A 24413-nucleotide genomic window follows, 5' to 3' on the forward strand; every position below is an offset into this window, starting at 1 on the left:
TTCCACTCAGCTTTCCAAATTAATCCCATCAAGAGCTCCAAACCTGGCTGAACAACTTCCTTTGGTGGATGTCATCAAGCCAGCATCCAGGCTGTTGGACATAGCAATGCTAGAGCCAGGAAAAAGGTTTGACTTTTATTCTAGACAAGCGTCCAGAAGTCCTGGTAGAATGCGAGAGCAAAGATCTTCAATAGATCTCATTATGTGACCTGCCCCTCCCATTATACAAATAACATGGCCAGCTTGAGTCTGTCTGATTTTGTCAGAAACCTGATAGCATCAAGATGAGCGAAAAGTAACACAGCAAGCCAAGGGATGGGAAAGGCCTCCCAATGGAAAAATGGCTATATTACCCCTCTGAAAATGAATGTTTGAAATGCAGAGTTCTGGCATGCTGCTAGCAGATTTATCTCTAGGAATTCCCATTTACGGCATATTCCCCAGGGTGCCCGAGAAGTGCCTGCTAATTTGCCAAGGAGCTCTAAAGGCCAGGAACACGCACAGCCATTGTTGCAGGAGGATGCTGACTGCACCAATTACAGCAAATAATCATGTTCCTTCTTGCCTCTTGAAATAATACATAGCTGCAATGTTGTTTGTTAGTACTTGTACTTCTGAAAAGGCAGGAATGCTCTGTGTGTCAATGGCAGGCTACGAGTTTTTTGACACTGAGCTCTTTGAGGAGCCAGAGGTCTGAATTTGAAGGTAATGCAGATGCTTTCACACAGGAATGGGAATTATCAAATAGAGATATGGGCAGAGGAACCACAGAGACACCCCTAGAGTTAAGGAATTTATTGTGGGAGAGTGAACACCATATGTATACAACAGACACTCAAAAGACACTAAAATACTATATTTTTATAGAGCTTGAGGGACATATAGCCTGCTACAAGGCACAAGAGATTGCAGCTGTGCCCTAGGAAAAAGGTTTTCACAACACAATTGTGAAAGAAGACAGACAGGTGATGAGATGTACCATTGTTTGGGGTCTCTTTTGGAAGACAGAGTCCAAGTCAACAAGAAATCAGCAGTAATCTGATAAGATCTACGCTCCAAGTCAGAAGATTTGCATATTGACTTGAAAACAAAGATCTTTTTAATTATGTTAAATGAGTTGTTCACACTTCAAAGTGATTTCCTTGTAATAAGCCCAAATGTTGAAATGCAGATAGACGGACAGGTACTTTCTGCTTCCTTCAAGCAAGCTGCTCTGACTGGAAAACACATCCAGGATGGTTCTTACTGTCAAGAAAAGACCATAACGTTAAGACAAATGAGATGTTCATATGAAAAGCTTGAGCTAAGCGGAAGCTGAGTGGATTGACATGGAAATATAAAAAAATAAGAAGTCAAGATGAATCTTAAAATAGTTTTAAAACCTTGAGGAACTACCAAGAACTGAATCACTATCCTGAATGTGAAACTGCCCATGAAGGTGTCAATAGGCAAAGGTTTAGGACAAATCTCTTTGTCTTCAAAATCACTAATAGGAATAAAACCTCGTGTGATGAAATTAATTACTGGCCACTATGGCCAGTTCTAGTAAAAAGTATGTTTTTTGCTTAGTTATTTTATTTTGAGTTTCTTTGGGGAAGGTTCCTTGAAAGGGTTTCAGGATGACCAGATGGTTGCATGAGACATCCATTGTAATGGCTGACCCCACCATGGAGGCAAGCCAAGGCCAAGCTTCCAGAAAAGTAAAAGGTGGCTGCCAACCCATGGTGAAGGAAAATGCAAGCTTAGATCTATTAAATGCTCATTTTGGTATCAAATATGACCGTGTATGAAAGGCCTCCAATTCTGAAGCAAAGGAAAAGGCTGAGGCTTATACATAGTAGATTTTGTCTCTTCTCCAGTAGCTCCAAGGTTTCCAGTTAACAGCAACACTTAGCAACAAAGAACTGTCTGAAGGGAGAATATTGACACAAACATTTCTTCCTGGTGGTTAAGATCCAGTAATAACATATTTGAATCGTTTAAGGCGTGGAAGGCCTCACCCTTCTGCTGCTGAAAAGCTCACTGCCTTCAGTCAGAAGATTCTAACTATTTCTTAGTCCTCTCCAGGGATGCCCAAAGACTGGAACCTTTATGATCTCTTCACAGCTATTAGGATGGCTGTGATGTGAGACGCACCAAGTACAACTGCAGTAAGGTACAGTCAGTCAGTTCCCCTACAACATGCCTTGGTCGCTTTCTAACCAGGGAATTGGTCCATAAATGAGGATGGGCAGTTCCAGCAGAGAACAATCTGACAGTGAGCCGCCTTCATCTGGAGGTTAACCAAGGTTAACACCCACGTGCAGCACCGGCTGTTTTTTTCAAGGCTTTCTTTACCTATGGGCCCCACTGTTAATTTGATTGCTTAAATTACAAAATTGCTTAAATTACAAAAGATCCTACTACTGGATGTGGATAAAGAGCTCCATTTGCTTTGCACAGACCTGGCATTTCCTATCAGGTCTTTCCAGTGCTGCAAGGACAGATGGAAGAAAGCAAAGGCAAAACCATCTGCTGTCAGGGTCCCTGTGTCCCTTGCTTAACAGGAGTTTCACAGGGCTCACTGAAGAGGCACAGAGCCAGCCTGGGGGATCACCTCAGATCTCCTGAACTTCTTCGAAGGTATATTCAACTTCTTACTATGCAGGAGCTAAAATTTTAGTATAATTTCTGCTAGTCACATTAAACAGAAAGGATGAGGCTGCGCATCACATCTAGGCAAGTATCAGTTACTCCACTTACTGTAAATGCTCTTCCTCATTCTCTAGTACCCACAACTGTGCCAAAAGGAGTTGGTTTGATTTGCCTGTAGAAAGGGATTTAACCCTAGAGATCAGAGCACTCCATTTTGGCTAATGTGGCAGAGAAGTACTGCTACATCAAAGAAGATGAACTCTACAGAGTTTAGGTGACCTCTGAGCATGGGCCTTTCGCTCCTTCCAGAAACTCCCTCACAGGATTCCTCCTGAGCTCCTAATATAACCGGGGAAAGAAGAGTGCATAGGTGGGAGGAGATGATTCTCTGTTATGCCTATTAAAAGCGAAAACAGCATACTCTCTCCAGTGGGGAATAAAAAAAAAGCTACATGAGGTGTAATTGTAAGAGGAGCTGTAACAGTGTGTTTTCAACAGCATAGCAGGGACTCCAGGGAAACAACCCCTAGAAACACATTTTGGCACAGGTGACTGGGACACAACTACTCGATGTGAGAGTTTTGTCATGACACGGAGTATCAGAGAAGTACCCACTCCTAAGACAGACCGTCCCAGGGCTGGGAGCACAGAAGCTTCAAGTACAGTTGGTGCCAGGGTAGTCAGCAGGGCAAAGTGGTTTTGCAGTTCAAAGAAACCAAGAACGCAATATGTTGGAGAACACTACTGGTATTGCAAAAAGCTAAGTATTATCTCATACAAACTAATACCACTGTCAACTTGCTGGAAGTCTGATGACCCTTTTATCCATTTGAAGGTGTAAGGGAGAACTGTCTGCATGTCATTTCCTGACTGATAGATGCTCCTTTCAGCAGGAGATGCCTGTGGGGAGCAACAGAGAGCAAACTTCCAGGATTTCAGGATCCTGCAGCAGTAAGCAAGAGAGTGAATCTAAAGGGTTCAGATCTTATCTTTCTCGGTATTCTGGGATGTTGCTTCACCCTCCCGTGAAAGAGGGGTTCTATACAGTCTTCTGTATTTTAAAGAGGTACCGACAGAACAGAACCTGAACAAAAGTCTTTCTCCAGAGCCAAGTGGGAACTGAGTTTGCACATGACTGCCCATGAGACAAAGTCTCATGCTGCGAAGTTGGCTCCTAGCATGACGTTTGTGGCTGTGTGTGGACAAAAGGAAAAGTAATGTTGCTGCACAAACCTGATACTGACCACCAGAAGCTGTACTCCGGCTCCAGCAAAAGCAAAGTCCAAAGGAAAAGCATCTGCTTACCTGTACTCTGCCTCGCTACCATGGATGGTGGCAAAACTGGTAACAAAATGATGACCCTGTTCATATTTGATACCCATGGAAGATATGCATGTATGGGAGGGAGAGGCGCCAAGGCTGTTTGATACAACTCTCCATGGATCTGAGAAACCACAGCCTCAGGGAAGAGCCTGTGTGAAAACCACACATCCTGCGGAAGGAAACACGGGGAAAGGGGCAGGGCAGCCACTTGGGTACCGGCTCTTAGGACAGACTTCAACAGGGAAAGCACCCCGTGAGGGAACAGCTCTCGGCCGGCACGGAGACCCTCCCGGGGCGACAGGACCAGGACCGCAGACGCCTCCGGTTCCCCCGGGAGGACACCCACCTCTCCGGCAGACGCAGAAGAGGAGTTCTTCCTGCTGACAGTCTCGTCCTGAAGGAGGTCCTGGCGTGCCCGGCGGCCCATCCTCGGCACCTGCGGCGGAGGGGGAAGCGGGAGGAGCACACGGTTACCGACAGGGACAGCTTCGGGAGCCGGGCACAGGACGAAGGGGCGGCCGCTCCCCTCCCGCGGCCGCTACCGGCCCCGCTCACCCCCGCCCGGCGCGGCGCCGCCGCCCGCTGCCGCTCGGCCTCCATCCGCCGCCGCCGCCGGTGCTTCCGGCAGACGGCCCGCCCCGCCGGCCTCCAACCGGCCTCCAGCCGGCCTCCAGCCGGCACCGGGCCGCGGCCGGAGCCGGGCTCCCTGCCCGGAGTTTCGCTGCCGGGGCGGGGAGGAGGCGGCCCGCGGCTGCCGCTCCTCACAGCCAGGGCCGCTCCTGATTGTACCGTTACCAGCGACAAAGAGTGACAGCGCAACCCTACAGCTCTAAGCCCTGCAGGAATACTTTGTGCTAGAGGCAATGCAACACGCCCCGTACGCCTGCTCGGCTTCAGCTGAGGCTCGTGGTCTGGCCGAAGAATTTAAGAAGTCTGAACAAATTGTGACGAATAATTCTCCCCTTTCCCATTCCTCACTGGCACTTTCAAGTAGGCATGCGGTGACCGTGATGATCTAAGGATTAGGTGAAGTAAGATTTGTAGGCAGAGGTAGTAACTTTTTGTTAGATATAACCAGGGAAAAAACATACAAGAAGCGTTTCTGTGCCTGAAAGCTTGTCTGTTTTTTCCAGCTGTATCAATTGGTCTAATAAAAGATATTATCTCTCTTTACAAACCTTGACATGTTCAAAGAATTCAATAAGTGAGAGGTTATTTTCCTTTTTTGAAGCCAGGCTGGTTAGGCTCTCTGAAATCATCATCTTCCAGATATTTGGCTCTTCTCTTTTGATTATGGATTCGGGTACCCGTCAGGTAGAGTGGGCACTTCTCACCCAGCCCCGTGTTCCACCACACAGGAATATGGCCCTGCACTTCCCATCCACTCCTCTGACGAGCTGTGGCTGTGCAGACACAAGGAGAGGGAAGGGACTGCAGCCCCCAGGGTTGCATTAGCGACTGCAGGATGTCTGAGTACAAGTGTGCCATCACAACTGGCTTCTTGCTCAGAAAATGGCACCCGAAGAGGAGTGTGACTGTATCCACAGCAATATCTGCTTAGGTGGCAGTCCCTGCGCAGTTGTGACCCCGAACTTGTAGCTGGTGGGGTGTTGCTACTGGAGGAAGGGCAGGAACGGTAAAGGGTGCCACCTCGAGCTGACAGATCACAAAACAGCAGGACCCACGGGTTCGCTCATCCTGAATTGTCCCTTCCCAGCCCTCTCCTCGCGATCTCTCCCTGGTCCTCACCCCAGGCACGACCCCACCAGCACATCCCAGCCCTTCCCAGAGACATGGGGTGCTGACCACTGCAGGGGCACCAGTCTGAGGCTGACTGAAGGAGGTGATGGAAGCAGTCCACACGCGGGAAAGAAAACGCTTGAGCAGTTGCGGAACTGAGCCTTGCCCCAGAACTTTGACTTGTGACTTCAGAAATTCTCCCTGGGAGAGAAGAACAGATATGTAGAAAGAATGAAGCCTAAAATCTGTCCTGCCCTGCTTCTCTCTGTGTTCCCACACAGACACGTCCACTCCTCAGAATGGGCTTTGTCACCCACGCTGGTATGTTTTTGCCTGCTTGGGGGAGACAACAGAGGAGAAAGAGTTTTCATCCCTCTTTCTGTGTTGTGGTTAAAATGTATCTTGCTTGCTTTAAACGTCGGTGTCACTCATTCTGAACAGCCTAATTCTCCTCTGTGTTTGATCCTGGACCTAGACCAGCCCCTACTCAACCAAGAAGGAGAAAGAATGAACAGGACAAACTTCTGTTCCTTCTGTGGCTGTCTAAAACCGCCTTCTGCACTTGCTTTTTGTTCAGCTTAGGTCTGTGGTGGCTGGGTTTCTCTTTTCCAGTGTATTCTCAACTCTCACCCTGCCTTACTTGTTCGGTTTTGTCCCCACTATAAATCAAAGTACTGCCACCCCCTCTCCTCTGAACAGCAAGTAAGAACTACGTAAGCATTCCTTTCACATACAAGTTCTCACACCTAACCATGGACTCCATCCATCTGGTTTCAACCCAAATCCAATCACACAGAATAGGACTAACAGAGTCCCCCGCTAGCACTGTTTGCTGTTGATTACTTCTTGACTGGGCCTATGAATAGAGCTTGTGTCTAGTCCTCCTTCTGCCTAAGAGAAAGCCTGGAGAGTCTGGGAAAGCAATCACACTTGAGCATTCCCACATGCTTCTGGTCCTAGACCACCTTTAAAGCAAGTGCACACACATGCAGTTAAAGCTAGAGCCGTGGTGGAAAGCTCACATGGTAGCACTACAGTGGGAGAGAACAATGACAACCTTATTCAGAGCAGCTAAAGGTTTTGTCGAGCAGCTCACAGTCAGCTGCAGAATTTATGGGATGTGGGGCGCCTCTAGTAGCAAGCAGTGACACAGAGCGCTGCACCTTTCTTCCTCACCCCTCGCATGAGGCGGCCAGCCAGACTCCTGATTTTGGCACAGGACAGTTCACTGTAAATGTTAAGCTCCCACTGGGAAGCAAAGCGCCAAGCAAACGGTAGCTGCCAGACCTGCTCCACCCTAGCAGCTCCAAGCACCTCACTTTGATTTTTTTTGCAATTTTTTCTCCAAGCTCTTGAAAATATGTGCTCCATCTCTAAGGGTTTTTGGTGGAGGAGAAAAACTACAAATATTGTTATTCACAGAGGTTTCTGGGCCAGTACCTCCTAACCATTGTGAAGCTTCAAACACAAGATTCCTCCCTCTGAAAGGAGGCAGGGCCTTTGGTAGAGAGGAAAGGCCCACGCTTTCGCCTGTCTTGATCTCCACGAGAACAGCCGCTGTTCGAGTTACATCAGCCCCAGCTCAGACCGACAAACCCCAGGCAGGGTTGCCAAGTGTGAAATATTTCCTCCAACACTCACGCGCTCGGTAGCCCTGTCAGGCTCTCCCTCAGCCCAGCTGGATTCCAGCACATCCAAGATGTGCAACCTGTTAGCGATTGCTGTTTGCAGCCACCAGCAGCGGTTCCAGCGTGTGTCAGACCATGGAGTTTCTTCTCCTCCTCTTTACAACCTAGACAGAGTAACATGCCGAGCGGGAAGTGAGCAGCCCGATACTGGAACCGGCACCGTTCCCACATCCTTCTCCTGTGCTACTATTCCCAAGCGCTAAGACCCCACTGTCAATTCACAACAGCAAAGTCAGCTCGCAGCCATTAGCAGCAAAATCTCGCATTTTCTGCTATTGAATTTCATCCCATTTTTTCCATCTCAGCCATCAGAATTACCCACCCCCTCCTATAGGACATCCCAGTCCTCCCCTGTATTGACAAAGCCTCCCGACTTTGGACAAGCAGCCAATTTCATTAGCACATTCATTTCAGCATGCCAAAATCATTAATGAAAACTGGGCCCAGGACCAGCCATTGGGGAACTCATTTCATAATCTCTTATAATTCCTGCACTTATCTCCATCTTAACTAATAACTCACCATGTGGCACTGGAGCAAATGGATTACTGCAGTCCAAAGCAATCAGTTCTACCGCATTTAGCGATGTAACGCGTCGGTTAGAGGAGTTCCCAGAGTGGAAAAGGATCCAGAATTCATCTCAGAAGCACCTCATGAGCGTTAGAAACATCCATCCCCATCCCCATCCCGCAGACAGTTAACGGCAGTGCTCAGAATTTGCAGTCTTGGTTTGCCTGAAGTCATCTTAGAGCCACCAGACCTTGTTCCACCTTTGTCTGCGCAGTCTTCTGAGGAACCATCTTCCCAAACTGCTCTTCGCAAGCAAAGCACACACAAGCTGTGTCCAGCTTGCCCTTCCATCTCCTCTCTGAAGGGTCACACCTGTGTTCCCTGGGGAGCGCTGCTTGCGTCCAACGCTCCCAGCTGCCCCGTGGACTTCCACTGCACCTCTTCCACACTCGGTGTCTTCACCGGGAGCTGGCTGTGCTCACCCCACAGCAGGACCCCAGGCATGCCCTGGTGTTTCCAGCCCCGCACCTTCACAACTCACCCCCCAGTTTCTTTGGGAAGGCGGCCAGCGGGCACGAAGCCCCCAGCCCACCCCAATTCTCCAGGACCCTCTCCAGCTGCCCCCAGCATGTCCGCAGACAGAGGCCCGGCGGGGGGTTCGGGGCACGTCCCACCTCCCGGAGAGGCCCCGTGGAGCCGTGGCAGGAGCGGGGTGCGGGCAGGGGACGGGCGCTGACTCCGGGCAGCCCCAGGCCGCGGGGCGGGCCGGGGGCCGACATTTTGTCTCCTGGCCCCCTTCGGAGGGCGGCGGGCGGAGCGGGGCAGGTGCTGGGGGCTGCCACCGCCGGGGCCCCGCGGCCGCCTTCCCCCCTGGGCCAGACGTCGCGCCGGGGGGCTCCGCGGGGCGCTTTCGGCCGCTTTTACCGCGGTCCGGCAGCGGTTACAGGGCGGGGCGCCCCCGCGGACCACCGCGAAGGGCCCGGTCCGGCCCGGCCGCTGCCCGCCCGGCTCCAGCGGGGGGCGCCCGAGCTCCGCCGCCGCGGAGGCTGCGGCGGCCACGTCGGAGGGCGCCCGGTGCCGCCCCGCCGCCGGGGGGCCCGGCCGCGGGGCTCGGGGGGTGCCCGGTGCCGCCGGCCGTGCGGGGGGCGGCGGCGGGACCCGGCGGGTGGTGGGGAGGGGGGGGGTGGCGGAGGGCGGGCGGACGGCGATCGCCGTAGCCGCGGTGCTGCGGGCGAAGGCCGGGCTTGGAGCTCCCCCCCCGGTGCCGTCCCCCCCCCGGCCGAGCCCCGTCCCGGGGACGTCATGGGAGGGAGGTATAAAATCGCGGCGGCGAGGCCGGCGGAGGGGCAGTGCGCGGCGGAGGGCAGGCCGGGGGACAGCGGGGCAGCCCGGCTGCTGGTGCCGGTGCCGCCGGCGGCGGCGGGGCGATGCCGGTGGCGGCGGGGGCATGAATGGTGCAGCGAGAGGGGCGGGCGCCGCGCTCCCCCCGCGGCGGCGGCGGCGGGGCGGCGCGGCCCGCTGCTGACACGTGCGGCGGCGCGGCGCGGCGGGGCGCTCCCGGCTCCGCGGGGCGCGGGGCGGCGCATGGGGAAGGAGCCCGGCGCGGCGAGGCACGGCGCCCGCCGCCGCTTCTCCCCGCGGAGCGCTGCCAGCTCTTCCTGGAAGTCGTGAGCGGCGCGCGGCGCGGTGAGTTCATGCACCTCCTCGCCAAGCCTCAGCCCGCGGGATCTGGGGAGGCTGCCGCCGGAGCACCGCCCGGTCCCCCGCGCCCGCTCGCCGCTGCCCGGGGGGCTCTCCCGGGGGCCTCCGCCGCCCCCTCGCACATGAAGATGTACGTGCAAAGGGCTCTGGTGCTGCTCTCGCTGCTGAGCTTCGCCACCGTGAGCCTCGCGCTGTCCTCCTGCACCACCTTGGACCTCGACCACATCAAGAAGAAGCGGGTGGAAGCCATTCGGGGGCAGATCCTGAGCAAGCTGCGGCTCACCAGCCCCCCGGAGACCGTGGGGCCGGCTCATGTGCCCTACCAGATCCTGGCCCTCTACAACAGCACCCGGGAGCTGCTGGAGGAGATGGAGGAGGAGAAGGAGGAGAGCTGCTCGCAGGACAACACCGAGTCCGAATACTATGCCAAAGAGATCCATAAATTTGACATGATCCAGGGCCTCCCCGAGCACAGTAAGTGCCGGGCTCCCGTGCGCGCCGGCCCGGCGCGGGGTGCCGCACCCGGGGGCAGCCTGCCCGCCGCACCGGGAGCCGAGGAGCGGCGGCCGCCGGGGATCGGGGAGCTCGGGGCCGGGGCCGGGGTCCCGGCGGGGCTGGGGCGCGTCCCCGCCCGGCTGCGCGCTGGGGTGCGGGGGTGAAAGGGGCCGGGGGGCGCGGGGCGCGGCCCTCCGCAGGTGGAGGAGGCTGGGCGCTGGCAGCCAGAGGGGTCCCCGGCCGGGGAGCTGCAAGGGAAGGCCGGGAGGGGAGGGAGGGCGAGGTGGGAAGGCGGCAGGAGAGGAGGCAGAGGGGGCCTGGGGTGTGTGCGGCGCATTGGGTTAGGGAAAAGAGCCCGGTCCCTGGTGCCGGGCAGGTGGCTGGGCTCGTCCCTGCCGCAGATCCAGGCAACCTGTTCGGTCAGCCGGCTCCAGAGAGGGTGGCGAGGCACTCGCTGGGAAGGCTCCTGCATGGAGGACGCCGTGGAGGATGTTACGCTGACAGCGGCGAGGGATCGGAGAGCGAGCAGAAGATAGCAGGGATGCTGAGCAGGTGCAAAGCAGACAGTGATGCACAGGGGACCCCCTAGGGAACACAGGCACTGAGGAAACGTGACAGATGTTGAGCAGGTGCAGAGCAGATGATGAACAGGCCCAGATGCAGACACTAAGCAGATTCAGGTGCAGAAGCTGAGCAGATGCAGATGCAAAGACAGAGTGAGCAGACATGAACCCCGAGTAGACTGCAGATGCTGAGCAGATGTAGGCACAAGCAATGCTTTTGGTCTGTGCTCTGGATTCCTTAGGGTTGGAAGATGTTGGTGGGCATGCAGTCATACCCCCATCCAGGGTGTCCTCCCGTGATGTAGTGCGGTGTTGGGGACACTGCTTGAATGCCTGCAGTTCTGGGGAGGAGCTGTGACTCGGTGCAGGCAGGCTCAGAATGCAGTTACTCTGCCAGGTTTATGTTAATCTTGACATATGATGAGCTGGAATAAGAGCTACAATGTGGTAATGCAACAAATTTCACTTAATCTCTAGCAGACGGCACTCCATATGGTTATATGATTAGCTCTTAGTTCAGGAGGCACCAAGACTTGAGGAACAGAAAGCGCACAGAGTACTAGCAGCTTACCCAGATTTCAACGTTTTTGACCTACTAAAGTGAAATTCTAAAAATATGTGGGGAAACCAAGTGTCTGTGCAAAATAATACAGCCGCACTACGAACTGGTGTGTTTTGGAGAAGGATACTGGGAAAGCATAACAGTGGGAAATGAAGTCGGAGGAGTGGATTTGGATAAAGTGGAGGGGTAAGGTGAAGGAAGATGCGCTCGGGAAGGAGCAGGGAGGCAGTGGGGAGGGTCTGTGAGTGCAAGGAGAGCTCGGGGCAATAGAAGTGGGTGCTGCAGGTGGGCACGGACATTGCCATAAGGAAAGTCCCACAGGCTCAGCCACTGTCCACCACATGCAGAGTAACATCTCCATGCCTATGGAAATGAACGAACCTGCCCCATGTCCCTCTAGGACACCACAGCACCAAGCTGTGCTGAGATTAAATTCCTGGGAGCGGGCAGCGGAAAGAGAAAGGGGGAACTTTGGAGTTGGGTCCCAGCAGGAGAGAAGAGCTGCAGACGGGCCGTGGTGTCAAGAGACACGCTCCTTTTCAAACCTGGGGAGTTTCATCTCGTACACCATGGCTGAATTTGGCCCCGTGTCTTCAAAAGTGGCTGATGTTCAACTTTCCCATGACTCTGTCACTGTGCCAGGTGGTGATCTCAGAGCACGTTCGGAGCCAAAGCCCGTCTCCTCCGGGGGGGAAGGGGAGCACGGCTCCATTGAGGGAACTGTGAAGATGATACAGACAAGGCTGAAATGTGCGCGCGCGCGCACACAAACTGTTCTAGATCCAAAGTATTAGTCGAGCAGTTTGTTGGCTCACAGAAGTCATCCTTCTCCAAGACTTAAGGCCCAACAGTGAGGAAAGTTGAGGAGCAAAAATAGCAGCAGGGAGAGCCTGATCCTTCTAGGAAGGAGGGATTTTCAGGAGCAGGTCCCTGTCCCCACCCGGAGCTGTTTGGTGATTCAGAGAATGGTCCTCCTGCTGCTGTGCCTCTCAGGCACGTTGTCTAAATTATAAGGAATATTCTTTGAGAGAATAGCTCCCTCTTGATCAACCATTCACTTCAAGGATCTCCTAAAACTCATGGGGGTTCAGGCCCCCTTGAGCACTGATTGCTGGTTAGATTCAACCTCAGAAAGCATCTGCAACGGTCCTGCAAAGAGCTTTGCTTTCCTTCCCAAGGAAAACCATGCCATTTTCCAAGCCAGCAGGAGAGACAAGGCAATTAAAGCAATGGGTCTTTGGGCCAAGCACCCCTTCCCTCTAAACCTACCACCTGCAGAGTTCCAGAAGGATCTTTTTTTTTTTTTCTCCTGAGTTCTGCAGCTTTGACATTAAGCACCTTGAAGTACCAGTGCTATGATACAGACTGAAGCAGCACCTGCCTGCAGCCAGCCTGCCCTTCCTTGACATCCAACTGGAACCACACAGTGATCAGCTGCCTCGAGGCTGGCCAGAAACAGTAGCTGTGTGGGATTGGTGGCACATAGAGAACCTGCACCTTGCTGAGAGCAGTTGTAGGAAGAGGGGATTTCCCAAAGAACACGCTCCCTGCATCCTACCCTGCGCTCCAGGAGGCTGCTGGTCCCATCGTTTGTTCCGTCAACAGCTCTGAGGCTGGCTGGGCTCCACAGTAATAGCAGGGCCCGATCGTGAGGATGCATCCTGTTATGTCAGACACAGAGTGGCATGGGTACACAGGTGTCACGGATTCCCTGCCTCTAGGCTTTGTTACAGCCACTGACTGTTGTGGACTTGCAGGAATATTGCCTCTAGGCTTTGTTCCTTGCTGGTATCTGGACAAGTCCAGATTCCAGCACGGTTAACGCACCACGAGCTGGGACTGGACCAAATTCCCTGAAAACATCACCTAGCTGCACTTGCCTGTGACCTCTTAAAATAAAGACTTTTCCCCAAAGCAGACAGCTTTCTGGGAGTGAGACCTGTGTTCTGGACATCAGACTGTGAGAAGCAGGCTCCAACCTTGCAGTGCTGAGAACGAAACAGAATGCAGCTCTACTGCCCCATCGCAGAGTGCTGGTTCCCAGGGTATGAAGGCAACAGGCAGCTTCTCCTTAGGAAAGGCAAGATAGCCGTTACCATTTCCACTAGGAAGGTCTCCACAGACACCTCTGCCTTACTGGTGAAGGAAGTAGGTAGGTGGCAGTGTGGAGACAGCAGGGAAGTGCACGAGATGGCCATCTGTTACCAGCACAGCTGCCTCACCTCTTAGCTGAAACATTTTAAGGAGTTGATGAACAATAAATCACTTTGTCTCTCATCTGCACTGTGCTGTAGGACCAGATTTGCAGTCTCTAAGTAGATTATCAGATAAAAGTGCCAATGTTGTAAAAAGATAGTGGGCTAGCCTGACCACTGGTCTGATCTAGAAAGGCATTTTGATGGTTACTGGGACACCCCTCCTGGACAGGCAGGCGGCTCTGCAATGGAAGGGCAGGCTGTCAGCAGCACTATTAATAGGGCTAGGATTACAAAACAGCTTAAGGGGGTATTAAAACGCAGCATCCACCTAGCTCTATGACTCAGAACAGTTATGAATGTTAGGCTTCAGCTACAAAGATGCTTTGGGACATTTAATGAGATCAGAGCTTGCTGATCTGTGCTTTTCTGTGGCACAAAACCTAGAAGTGGTCACAGTGGTGGAGTCCCCACAGTGGGTGTCCTCTCATGGCTCGGTGCACTCTCTGTGCTGCAGGGCTGTTGGGCTGAGCATACCAGCTCGCAGCTGCAATGGGGTCCGGTCTCCTGAGGCTACCAAATATTCATGTCTTTAATAGCAGGCAGAGATGTTCCTGTACAGAAATGCTGTTCCATTCAACAGTAGAAATGGCAAAAAAAAACCACCAATCAAATCTCAAGGGGAGCATCTGGTCATTAGCTTACTGAGTAGAATTTTTGCAGCCTAAGAACACATCTTTGTAAACTGTCAGGCTCCTGCTTGCCAAATCTGGGTGTAGCACGAGAGGAAGACGTTCATCTTCATGGAGATGACTCCAGAAGTGCAACAGCATTGCTCAAAGCAGAATTTGGCACAGGAAGTGAACTTCTGCTCTCAGACACTGTTCCACACTAGTCCATCTTCAGAATCTATTTCCCTTGGGAGACAGTGGTGCTATGAAGAGAGGGGCCAACTCCAGGAATATAACTTCAAGGTTACCAGGACTTCCAGCCTATTTGTCACGGAGTGGAACTGTGGCTGGGAACAGGTGATAGTTTTTCTTTTTTTTTTTTTTAATATAAAAAAGAAAGGAAAAGAAAAACCACAAATATCAGCTGACATGAGAGCCTCGTGTTGCCTTGGACAACAGCCAGAGGTCATGTGAGAAGCTTTGTAGAACTGCAAACAGATCTGCATGTGGGTGTAGAGCAGGAGTTGCTGTGCCTTATCTGCAAGAAACCTTAAAGCCTTAATGATGCTGAGCCTTGAAGGCTAACAGGTCAACAGGAGAGGAGCAACAGGAATCACAGCCTTCTCCATGGGACCAAAATGGTCCCAATGAAGAGAAGCTTTTCTTTTTTTTTTTTTGAGAACTCTTTTGGACTTTGTGTTTTTTACCCACTGTCTTTCTGGGCATCCGCGAAGTGGATTTTTCTGCTCAGCAGGCACACATCCAGGCAGAGACTTGCTGTGCTATTTCCTGCCCATGTGTCTGATCTCCGCAGGCCTCTCAGCACTATTATTCTGTCCTTGAAGAACTCTGTATCTGGTACTATCCATGAATTCCTCCTCCAGGTCATGGGTGAGAACTGACCTTAAAACCCAGTTCTTTTAGTACGCACTGAACAGTCACTGCTCCCAAGAAGTCTTCCACACCTCATGCTTTGTGGACACTTGTCTGGCTTTCATTTTAGGAGACAACGTCAAGGTTTGTAACAGGATCACCTTCAATGTACCTTCATCTCTCCAGCATGAGCACAGGGTCAGAGTGACGCCACCACGATGACTGGGAATGGGTCCTACTAGCTGCAAATGAGGCTGCCCCGTTGCCTTCGCTGGGATTGTTGTTTTGAATGCAGGAGACTTAGGAGTACCAGCAATGTGCAATGAACAGTTAGAAGAGAGAATTAAAAATACTGTTGATCTCCACTGATTCTCCAGTTTGCAGCATTGAAATAATGGTGGCAGTAGTGGGAAGATTTTGCAAAATACTCCAAACATAGAGCAAATTTGAGTGAATTCATCCTGTCTTACCTTTAACCATATAATCATACTTTAAAGGTGGTGAGATGTTTGAGTGGCAGGCCTCAGCTGGGAAGCTCTTTCTCAGTCTGTTTATTTGAGATCCCTCACCTCTGGCCTGAGGTTCTCAGTCTTTCCCTCTTTCTTTCTCCTAGATGAGTTGGGCATTTGCCCCAAAGGTGTCACCTCCAACGTGTTCCGCTTTAACGTGTCCTCGGCAGAGAAGAACAGCACCAACCTGTTCCGGGCCGAGTTCCGGGTGCTGCGTGTGCCCAACCCGAGCTCCAAACGCAGTGAGCAGCGCATTGAGCTCTTCCAGGTGGGTATCCTCCTCACCTTCCCCAGTGCCTGAGGCTCCTTAATCACTGCCTCAATTGACATGTGCAAGGCCACAGAAGAGAGAGAGAAGAAACCCCATGCCTTGCCCTAGGCTTCTTCCAGCACACGTGGTGATACAGTCACCTTTCCTCCCTGTTACAGTGTGGTGCTGTCCTTTTTCACACTCACGTTGTCCAGCTGCTCTGAGCACCCCGGTGTGGTGCTCGCTGCAGCTCTTTGCTGCACTGAGAAGGGGGTTGGAAGAGGCACCCCTCACCAGTGGAGGATCCCTGACCCTCCTGTCACATCTGCACACGTAGGTCCCTTGGCAGTTTTGTTCCTCTGACTACCGCAGCACAATGCAGTTGGTGCTAATCCAACGGGTGGAGCTCTCTGACTTGTCACAGGCTTACCGGAAAAGAAACGCTCACTTTCAATGTTCCTTTCACCAGCAGTTGGGGGCACAATTCCTGGCACCCTTAATGTAGATGCTTATCTCGAGTTTGGTTTGAACTCTTGGGCTCCCCTGGTACGATAAGGCCTGGTTCAGGTTTGGAAGTGATCTCAGGCCAGGCCAAACCACCCAGCTAACGGTACAGTTTAGCATCCAGGCAGCACATTCCCACAGGCTGCTGTCTGTCCACTTTGTAGGAGGAATACAGCTAAAATTGTCTTTGGCTGTTAGCTCTTCAGGTCTTCCTGGAATTGAGCTTTAAAAGTCAGAGCAGTTCTCCACCAGATGAGACAGCTGACAAGAAGGCAAGCCCCAAGCTTCTCCATGGGTTTAGTGTCCTGTGGAATGAACCCAGGGTGCTGCAGCAAGGTGTACCTTGCACAGACTATGGTTGCCTGTCTGGAAATGGCAGGGGATATCAGAACAGGGGGGGAGTTCTCCAAACCTTATCAGCCCTGGTGTGTTTTGGTAGAATTTGAAGAGTGGAGGACACATGAAAACACCACTTTGTAGGACTCAACAGGCTTGCTGGGCAAGGGACCCATGGCAAGGTGTTCTGTTACCCACGGCTGGGTCTACTTTGAAATCCAGACCCACATCCCACACATTAATACAAAAATAAAACCACCCGTTACATCTGTTGCTGTATGCTTCTGCCTCTGGATATGTATCCTGAAGCACGGATGGGCTGGGAGAGGTGAGCTGCTTAGGACACAGAAATAGATGCCGTGTAGATCTCTGGAGTTCAGGTTGGTTGTGAAGCACGTTCCTCTCACATGTGCCAGGGTATTCCTGCTGTCTCATGTGTTGGGCCCCACATTCTGAATTTGTTTGTAGCAAGCTGTGGAAGAAGAAAAAGCCACAAGGCTGTTCCTTCCTCATGCATGGCATTGGCTGATTCTCTCTACCACTCCTTCTAACGCAGATCCTTCGGCCGGATGAGCATATAGCAAAGCAGCGCTACCTCAGTGGCAGGAATGTGCAGACACGGGGCTCCCCTGAGTGGCTGTCTTTCGATGTCACCGAGACTGTGCGCGAGTGGCTCCTGCACAGAGGTAGGGGTCTTACCTCGACTGGGTGTCAAGATGTCCACAGAAACATGGATGAGTGTTGGCAGGAGCATATATTTGCTCCTGGTTTTGCAGGAGCACTGCTCAAATAGAGAGCAGCTTCTTTCAGCTTGAGAACAAACCTTCCCCCGGAGAGCCACCTCAGTGTGTGACATTTGCTAGCCTTCTAGCTCTGGCCTGGAGTCCCCGCTGTGCAGCTCTGTGGGCTGAGTCGGAATAAGGTTTCATCCTGTGGAGGAAGAAATTGTTTTCACTGAGAGATGCTGGAACTTCTTTTGTTTCTTTGATTCTAAGCCCAGGGGGACCTCTCCACTGCTCTAATCTATCGTCTGCAATTCGTAGAAAATGAGGATTGCTCTGGTTTAACTTTCTTGTGAGCTAGAGCACATCTAGTAGGAAAAACAGCATGGATCCTGATTTCTTTAGCTGTTTACAGCTTGGCAGGTATAAAGGTGAGGAAATACCAGAGGCTGACACACCTAGACAGAACATACCTCTGCCACCACTGGGCAGCCCTACAGATAGTTACGGGGCAGCTCCCAGCAAGAACACTGACCCCATTCACAGCTGGAGCATAGGCACCGTGACTCACAGCTGGATTGGCCTCACAGATAGAAGCTAGGTGCCACTGAAAACTGGAATGCAGGCACTGGCAAGCAGCCGCTCCCTGGAAGGATAAGCTGTGAGCTTGTAGGCTCCTCCTTTTTGAAGCGCTCCCAGTTGTGTCCCGATGGCTGGAGTTCAGCGCTGGAACTGCGGCGAGCTCTGGGCAGGCACACTGGCTGACAGACATCACAGAGTATGCTGTGCTTAGGAAAAAAGGTGCTAGGCACCTTGTCAATGCCCCAGGGAGCCAGATGTTTCAATTCATGACACAACATAGAAAAAAAGAGCTTTCATAAGAATCTTATGTTCCCTGGGTCAGGCCCACACAGCATGACTGGTCCAGGAAGTTATTATGAAAATAGACTTGCCTCTGGAAAGTCTGTGTGAATGAGACCGCCAGTGGCTCAACAAAACAGGAGGCTGCAGCTGCTGAGAAAAATGCTTCCAGTAAAATTACTTGTCCATATCCACCTCGCTTATTTTCAGATCTCTCCTTCAGACACTAACCAGAAGCCAGATAGCAGACAGGTATTGAGGACGGCAAAACTAATTCAACACAGACACCACAGGCCAACTCTTGAAAATACTTATTTTCCAGTGGAGCTCTTCAAAGCTCACAAATGTTTTTGGGTGCTGAATAGACTAAAAAACGTAACCAGAAACACCAGGTTATCAGGAGCATGGCTTTTGGCACAAGTGAGGCCACAAGATTCTGCTTCCCATTCTCCTTTCCAAGTCAGCTCCTGTGCCCCAGCTCTGATAGCATCCCTCACTTTGAGACAGACCCACAGCCTAGAAGTTCAGCACAGTCCTTGTCCCCTGTGGAGCTTCCCTGTGACAGGAACTGCCCCAGCCAAGGAAAGCTGTTTCTTACAGAGTCCTCTCTTTCTTTGCAGAGTCCAACCTTGGCCTGGAAATTAGCATACACTGCCCTTGCCATACTTTTCAGCCCAATGGGGACATCTTGGAGAATTTGCACGAGGTCTTGGAGATCAAATTCAAAGGTGATAAAGAGCTGGATTAGGGGAGGCCATTGGAGAAGGGAAAGCCTGGATTGTCTAAAGAAAAAAAAAAAGTCTTCCTTTGCATAGTTGAGGATTTTACCTTGCACAACATTTGTTGTAAAGAATACAGCTCTGGGTTTGCATGTTGATCATACAGGTATACCCATTTTGTAGATAGGTTAGAAATGGGAGAAAGGAAGCGCCGGCTGGGTGGGTTTGCATGCATGTCTGCAGAAAGGAGTAATTTTGTATTTCAGTGTCTCTCCAGGAAGCTCAGCTTGATGCCTTCTCAGATTTCCACAGAGGCTCTGCTTTCCAGTTAGGGTGACTGGAACACAAGGAAGTCAGGCATCCTGTGTGAGGTGGCCCAGAGAGTCAGTGGCTTGGCTGGCCTAAGAAGTAGGAACCTCCTGGCTTGCAGCCCTGGGCTGCAGCCACTGGCCCCCACAGGCTCCATTTCTGAGGCTGTTTGAAGAGTGCCAATGATCTGACATCTTCTTTAAACCATTCATCTTCCTGCCTGTCCTGGGACAGGAGCCAGGAGCGAGTGGGATGGATTAATGGCCCCACCAGCAGTTTACAAATGGTAAAACAGGTGGCCCACAAGACTCTATTTCAGGCCTGCAACAGTCAGATTCACCGGGAGTAAAGGGGTCCCTGGGAGGGAAGAAGTCCAAGCATAAGTGGAAGTGGTGCCCTTTTGCCTTGGTCCAAGGGCAGGCATGAAAGCGTTAAATGAAAAGCCTCGTTGTGCCATCCGCTTCCGTACTGACATCTTCTCTGTGGATCCCATTTCTCTCTGAAGGCATTGACAACGAGGATGACTATGGCCGTGGGGACTTAGGGCGCCTGAAGAAGCAGAAAGACTTGCATAATCCCCACCTCATCTTGATGATGTTACCCCCGCATCGCCTGGAGAGCCCAACGCTGGGGGGCCAGAGGAAGAAACGGGCCCTGGATACCAACTACTGTTTCCGGTAAGTGAGAATCCTGCCGTTGTCACCGGGTCCCGGGCCTGAGGCTGGCAAGCGTGGTGACACTTCACATCTCTGGGAAAGGCAGCGTCCTCCGAGGGGGTGCTGAGTCACCGTGGTGCTGCAGGGGCCATGTGAGGAGCGCTGCTCAGCTGACTGCTCCTCGTGGCCTCCAAGAAGGGGACGCTGGCCAGCTCAGCAGAGTCACTGTGAGCTTCTGGCCGAGTTGCAGCGGCCCCTTGCCAGCCCCGGGTGCGGGACAGCAGGGAGGTGCTGCCCCCGGGGCCAGCGGCAGGGCTGCCTGTCAGTGTGTGGGCAGAGGCAGGCAGCTGAGCTGCCTGCCTCTGCCGCTCCTCCGCTCCCAGAGCAGGCCAGCACCGCGTCCCACCGGGTACTGCTGATACTAGCCCTTCCCTTCAGGAAGCTGCATCATGCAAGCACATATAAGGCCCTTCTCTAGATTCACTGTGTGCTGATGCTGTGTTTCAGGAACCTGGAGGAGAACTGCTGCGTGCGTCCTCTTTACATCGACTTCCGACAGGACCTGGGCTGGAAGTGGGTCCACGAGCCTAAAGGCTACTTTGCTAACTTTTGTTCGGGCCCTTGTCCGTACCTGCGCAGCGCAGACACCACTCACAGCACGGTACATCCAGTGTCTTTTCCTTGGGGCTCTGACTCCCCCTTCCTTCCTCAGTCTTATCACATCTGGTCTCTTCAAAACAGCAGAAGCAGTTCAGATTAATACTTGTAGAAAAACTCCAAGGAAACCGCAGGAAAGAGTCTAGGTGGTTCAGCGGGGGGGATGTTCTTCGTATGGACTCAATATGGAGTCCATGCTTCCAGCCAAACGTTGAGGAGTATGCTGTATCTTGGATGAGATGGGAAACAGCAGGACTCAGAGTTTTAGGGTACCTATTTGGTAAGGGCCAGAGTGTTAACTGAATCCCTCAAATCAAATGTCAACCCTGGTCATTTTGTTCTGCCTAATTTTTTCGTGCATTTTTCAATGGATAGAGGATTTTTGTACACTCTGTCAGGTTGTCATGCAAAGCTGTTGAGCCTTGGCACACACCTGCTGTCTACTACTAGAGGGGCAGCTGTAGGCCAGAAGTAACGGGGAGTCTATGTCCATGTCCAGAAGTGAACATGGCTATGCAGCAAGCTTCCCCTTTCTGCACTGGCATCCTTTCCAGCTGTAGAAATCCCACCTGACCTATGGTTTGTTCTCACTAGGCAGTGAAATTAACATATATAACTAGCAGAAAGCAAATATTTTCAGGTAACTTTCACATAACCTCTATTTAACATATGTACACTGGGCAGTCTTTGGGAAGAGTGCCACCTGAGCCCCACTACTGTCTAGAGCGTAAAAAAAAAAGGCAATAGAAAAGCATGCCAATGGAAGAAGCACTAAGAGGAGAAGACAGACTAATCAGCTGACAGTCCATTGCTAAAGCAAGAAAAGCCAGAGGAGAATCCTGTGCTTCTGTCCACAGAATGCAACAGCTCACTTGAAACTTAGCTTCAGGTTTCACTAAAAAAGTCACTGGAAAAATGCTGACTTGGCAGAAGAATAATTAACTGGGTAAAGATGATATTGCAAGAAAGATGTTAACATATTCTTGACAGCTTAAGAGTCTGCAAAGCAGCAAGGCTCGCTAAGGCTAAAGGACTGGTATGAGTGGGAGCAGTTGATCTAAGGGAATGAAAGAGTGGACAGATGCTGGGCAGGGCAAGTAAATGAACATTTAGGTAGGGTAATGAACATTTAGGAAGGGTAATATGCATGCAGTGTGGTACATATACCATCTAGTTGTCCTGAGAAACTCCCTAATAGATACTGGGATGAACGAGCATGAGAGAAAGGAGAATTTAGTATGGTCCCTGATGTTCTCATCTTGATCAAGAAAGGAAATGCTCAAGCAGTAAGTTCAGCTGAGTGATCTGAGCAATCTTCAGAACAATACCACTGCTGACAGCTTGCCAGCACCACCTAGGAAAAACATGGCAAAAAGCAGATTTCTCACCAGTCTGTTTAACTTACTCTGCTGAGTACAGCAGCCCCAGAGGATGTAGTACCCATGTGGTACAGCCAGGGCCTTCGCTCAGTATTCCAAAGAGCTTCTACCAAAATAACTGGAATTACATGGATCTGGATGATAGAACAGGATGCCTCCTTAGAACCTCTGATCCCCCAGGACTGTAGTTAACAGCCAAGGTGCTGGACCTTGTCATATAACCCAGAGAAATGCTAACGAGACCACAGTAGCACAGGTGAGATCATATTTTGGCCCCATGATTCAGCAAGTTGCATATCACTGAAAAGTGGCCACCTCTGGGAAGAAACATGGCAATTCTTTTGTGGAGGCTGCATGGCCAGCGTGTACAGTCATCTGTGGGACAGGGCCAGCTGGGAGAAGGAATCCAGTGCGGTCCCACAGGACACTGTCCTGGCTCCAGCATTATAGTGTAATGACTTGGAGGAGGGAGTGGAGAGCAAGAGCATGAGACAGTTCAAAGCTGGGAGGGAACTGTGAATACTCAAGATGATGGGCATCCATCCAGTGCTATCTAGAGATGTTAGCTGAAATAAGCAGCACTGAGTTTCTTTCTTCTGATTTCTGTAGTGGAACCAAAGACAATGCAGCCCCGGGCTGGTTATACCCAGCCTTGTTATAAGCAAAAATTGTGACACTATACCCCATAGCCAATTAAAAATTAAAGGAGTGAATTACTCCTTGCACTCTTTCAACCCTTAGGCATTGGCCAGGGACTACACTAAAGTTAAAAAGAAAAATGTCTTTGGGTCAGGCCCGGGTAGGTGATATCCTTTAGGAGCAGGCCATGGTCAGGACATGATGAGAGTATTACTCATTTCAGGGAAAAGCCCTCTGATGAGCATAGTCCAAGTACCTAGACCAAATACCTTCCTGTCCTCAACCACTTTAAATGGATTCCTGGCTTTGTCACCACATTTACATGTTTCCACAGGTGCTGGGCTTATACAACACGCTGAACCCTGAGGCGTCTGCTTCGCCCTGTTGTGTCCCCCAGGACCTGGAGCCACTCACCATCTTGTACTACGTCGGGAGGACCCCCAAAGTGGAGCAGCTCTCCAACATGGTGGTGAAATCCTGCAAGTGCAGCTGAAAGGCACCCTGGCCCGCCCAAAGCCAAGAGAGAAACTGTCAGCACCCACTCTCCTGCTCCCAGGCTAACACAAAAGGAACCGGGGGTCAGAGACTACGCATGCAGAGGGCCGAGCACCAAACCCTGGGTCTTAGGGTCTGGCAGCCCTTGGGAATCTCTTCTGGAACATTTCTCAGTCCTGTTGGCAATGTCGCCTTCCCTCTGGGAGCTACTTTGGTGTCACGAAGGCCACACTCTCCAAAATGGCTGGACAGTTGGTGCAGAAGAGAAGGACGGAGTGGAGGAACTGCTGTGTATTTGAATGCTGGGGTAGTTGAACTGGGAAGGCAAGGAATGAGAAAGAGCAGTTGAAAGGGGGAGTGGAAATGGGGCAGCATTTCCTTTTCTAGCTGTAGCTATCTTGGGACCTCAGCCCTCCTCACTGGCCTGAAGAATTATTTTCTCCTGCAGGAGAAAATCTTGGAATTTTCTTCAGAGAAAGAAAATGCACCAAGAAGGGAAGCTGCTCAGAGAAGAGATACTCAGAGATACACACAGACTTTTGTTCCTCAGAGCTGTGATCCAGGAGTCTTGCAATTGTCACTGTGCTTCTGCCAAACCTGTAAGATCAGATGGCAGATCCTGGCTATTGGTTTCTGAATGCAAACTGCAGGGCTCCCAGTCAGCCTGCTGAGGGTGGGCAAATACAAGCAAAGAGGGTGCTGAGTCCGTTTTTAGAAGGACTGATGTCTCCATTCAGCTCTTTTCCCTTCCTGGAAGTTTCTGAATGATGGTTTCTGGGTCAGGGCAAGAGCGATGTCTGTGGGTACCTGAATTTTGGGCCCATTCGCTCATGAGCTGATACATCCTGAGGATCTTTTGTCTGTTGTGGTTTGTGAGGTGCTTTGGGGAGTTCTGCACCTGTTCTGCACAATGATCTCAATGTGGCCCAGGCCTCACCTGCCAAGACTTAAAAAAATATTAATCTCAAAAACATTGTAAAAAATAAATATTTTTGGGGGGAAATGGTCTTTTTTTTTCCCACAAGGAAGTTGCTTGTTGAAGGGCTAGATGGTTTATTATTTTCAAAGTGCTACTGCTGTGGCATACTCAATCACTGTGAAATCTTTCCCCTTTCCAGATTGTCTTTTCAAGGAAATGGGCACAATTTAGGTTAGCCAGGGAGCCCCAGAATGGAAATTCCTTCATACCTTCAAACAGTGCCTGGTGTGCATCTGCTCTGCCCTTCCCTTGTCCCTCAGATGTACACATCACCTCTGGCATCTGATTTTGATAGACTCATATAAAGCTCCCCTCAAATGTAAAACTTCTAACAGTACTGTTTAAGTAATCAGGGAATTACAGTTGTCACAGCTGACGAATGCCCTATGCTCAGTGGAATATATATGGGCTGCCAGCACAGACTTGCACACAAAGGTAAATAA

General features: G+C 51.5%; 2 protein-coding genes across 3 annotated transcripts in view; one reads left to right on the top strand and one right to left on the bottom strand.

Annotated features, from left to right (window-relative positions):
• Positions 1 to 4577, bottom strand: part of IFT43 (intraflagellar transport 43) — a 45086-nt gene extending 40509 nt beyond the window's left edge. The window contains exons 1-2 of one of the 2 annotated variants that reach the window (XM_040560528.1): positions 4513 to 4577; positions 4304 to 4393 (exon numbers count right to left, since the gene is read on the bottom strand). In XM_040560528.1, coding sequence (XP_040416462.1) covers positions 4304 to 4393; positions 4513 to 4557 — 135 coding nt within the window. In that variant the 5' untranslated portion in view covers positions 4558 to 4577. The remainder of the gene's footprint in view (positions 1 to 4303; positions 4394 to 4512) is intronic. The other variant, XM_040560527.1, reaches the window with a different exon arrangement.
• A 4852-nt stretch (positions 4578 to 9429) lies between these two features.
• TGFB3 (transforming growth factor beta 3) lies at positions 9430 to 23991 on the top strand. Its single transcript, XM_040560526.1, has 7 exons — positions 9430 to 10070; positions 15569 to 15732; positions 17111 to 17240; positions 18758 to 18865; positions 19671 to 19842; positions 20329 to 20482; positions 22831 to 23991. The coding sequence occupies exons 1-7, from the start codon at positions 9590 to 9592 to the stop codon at positions 22987 to 22989; spliced, it is 1368 nt and encodes a 455-aa protein (XP_040416460.1). The 5' UTR covers positions 9430 to 9589; the 3' UTR covers positions 22990 to 23991.
• The last annotated feature ends 422 nt before the right edge of the window (positions 23992 to 24413 follow it).

This window comes from Cygnus olor, chromosome 5 (genome assembly GCF_009769625.2).
Source record: "Cygnus olor isolate bCygOlo1 chromosome 5, bCygOlo1.pri.v2, whole genome shotgun sequence".
In the NCBI taxonomy this organism is placed as follows: Eukaryota; Metazoa; Chordata; class Aves; order Anseriformes; family Anatidae; genus Cygnus; species Cygnus olor.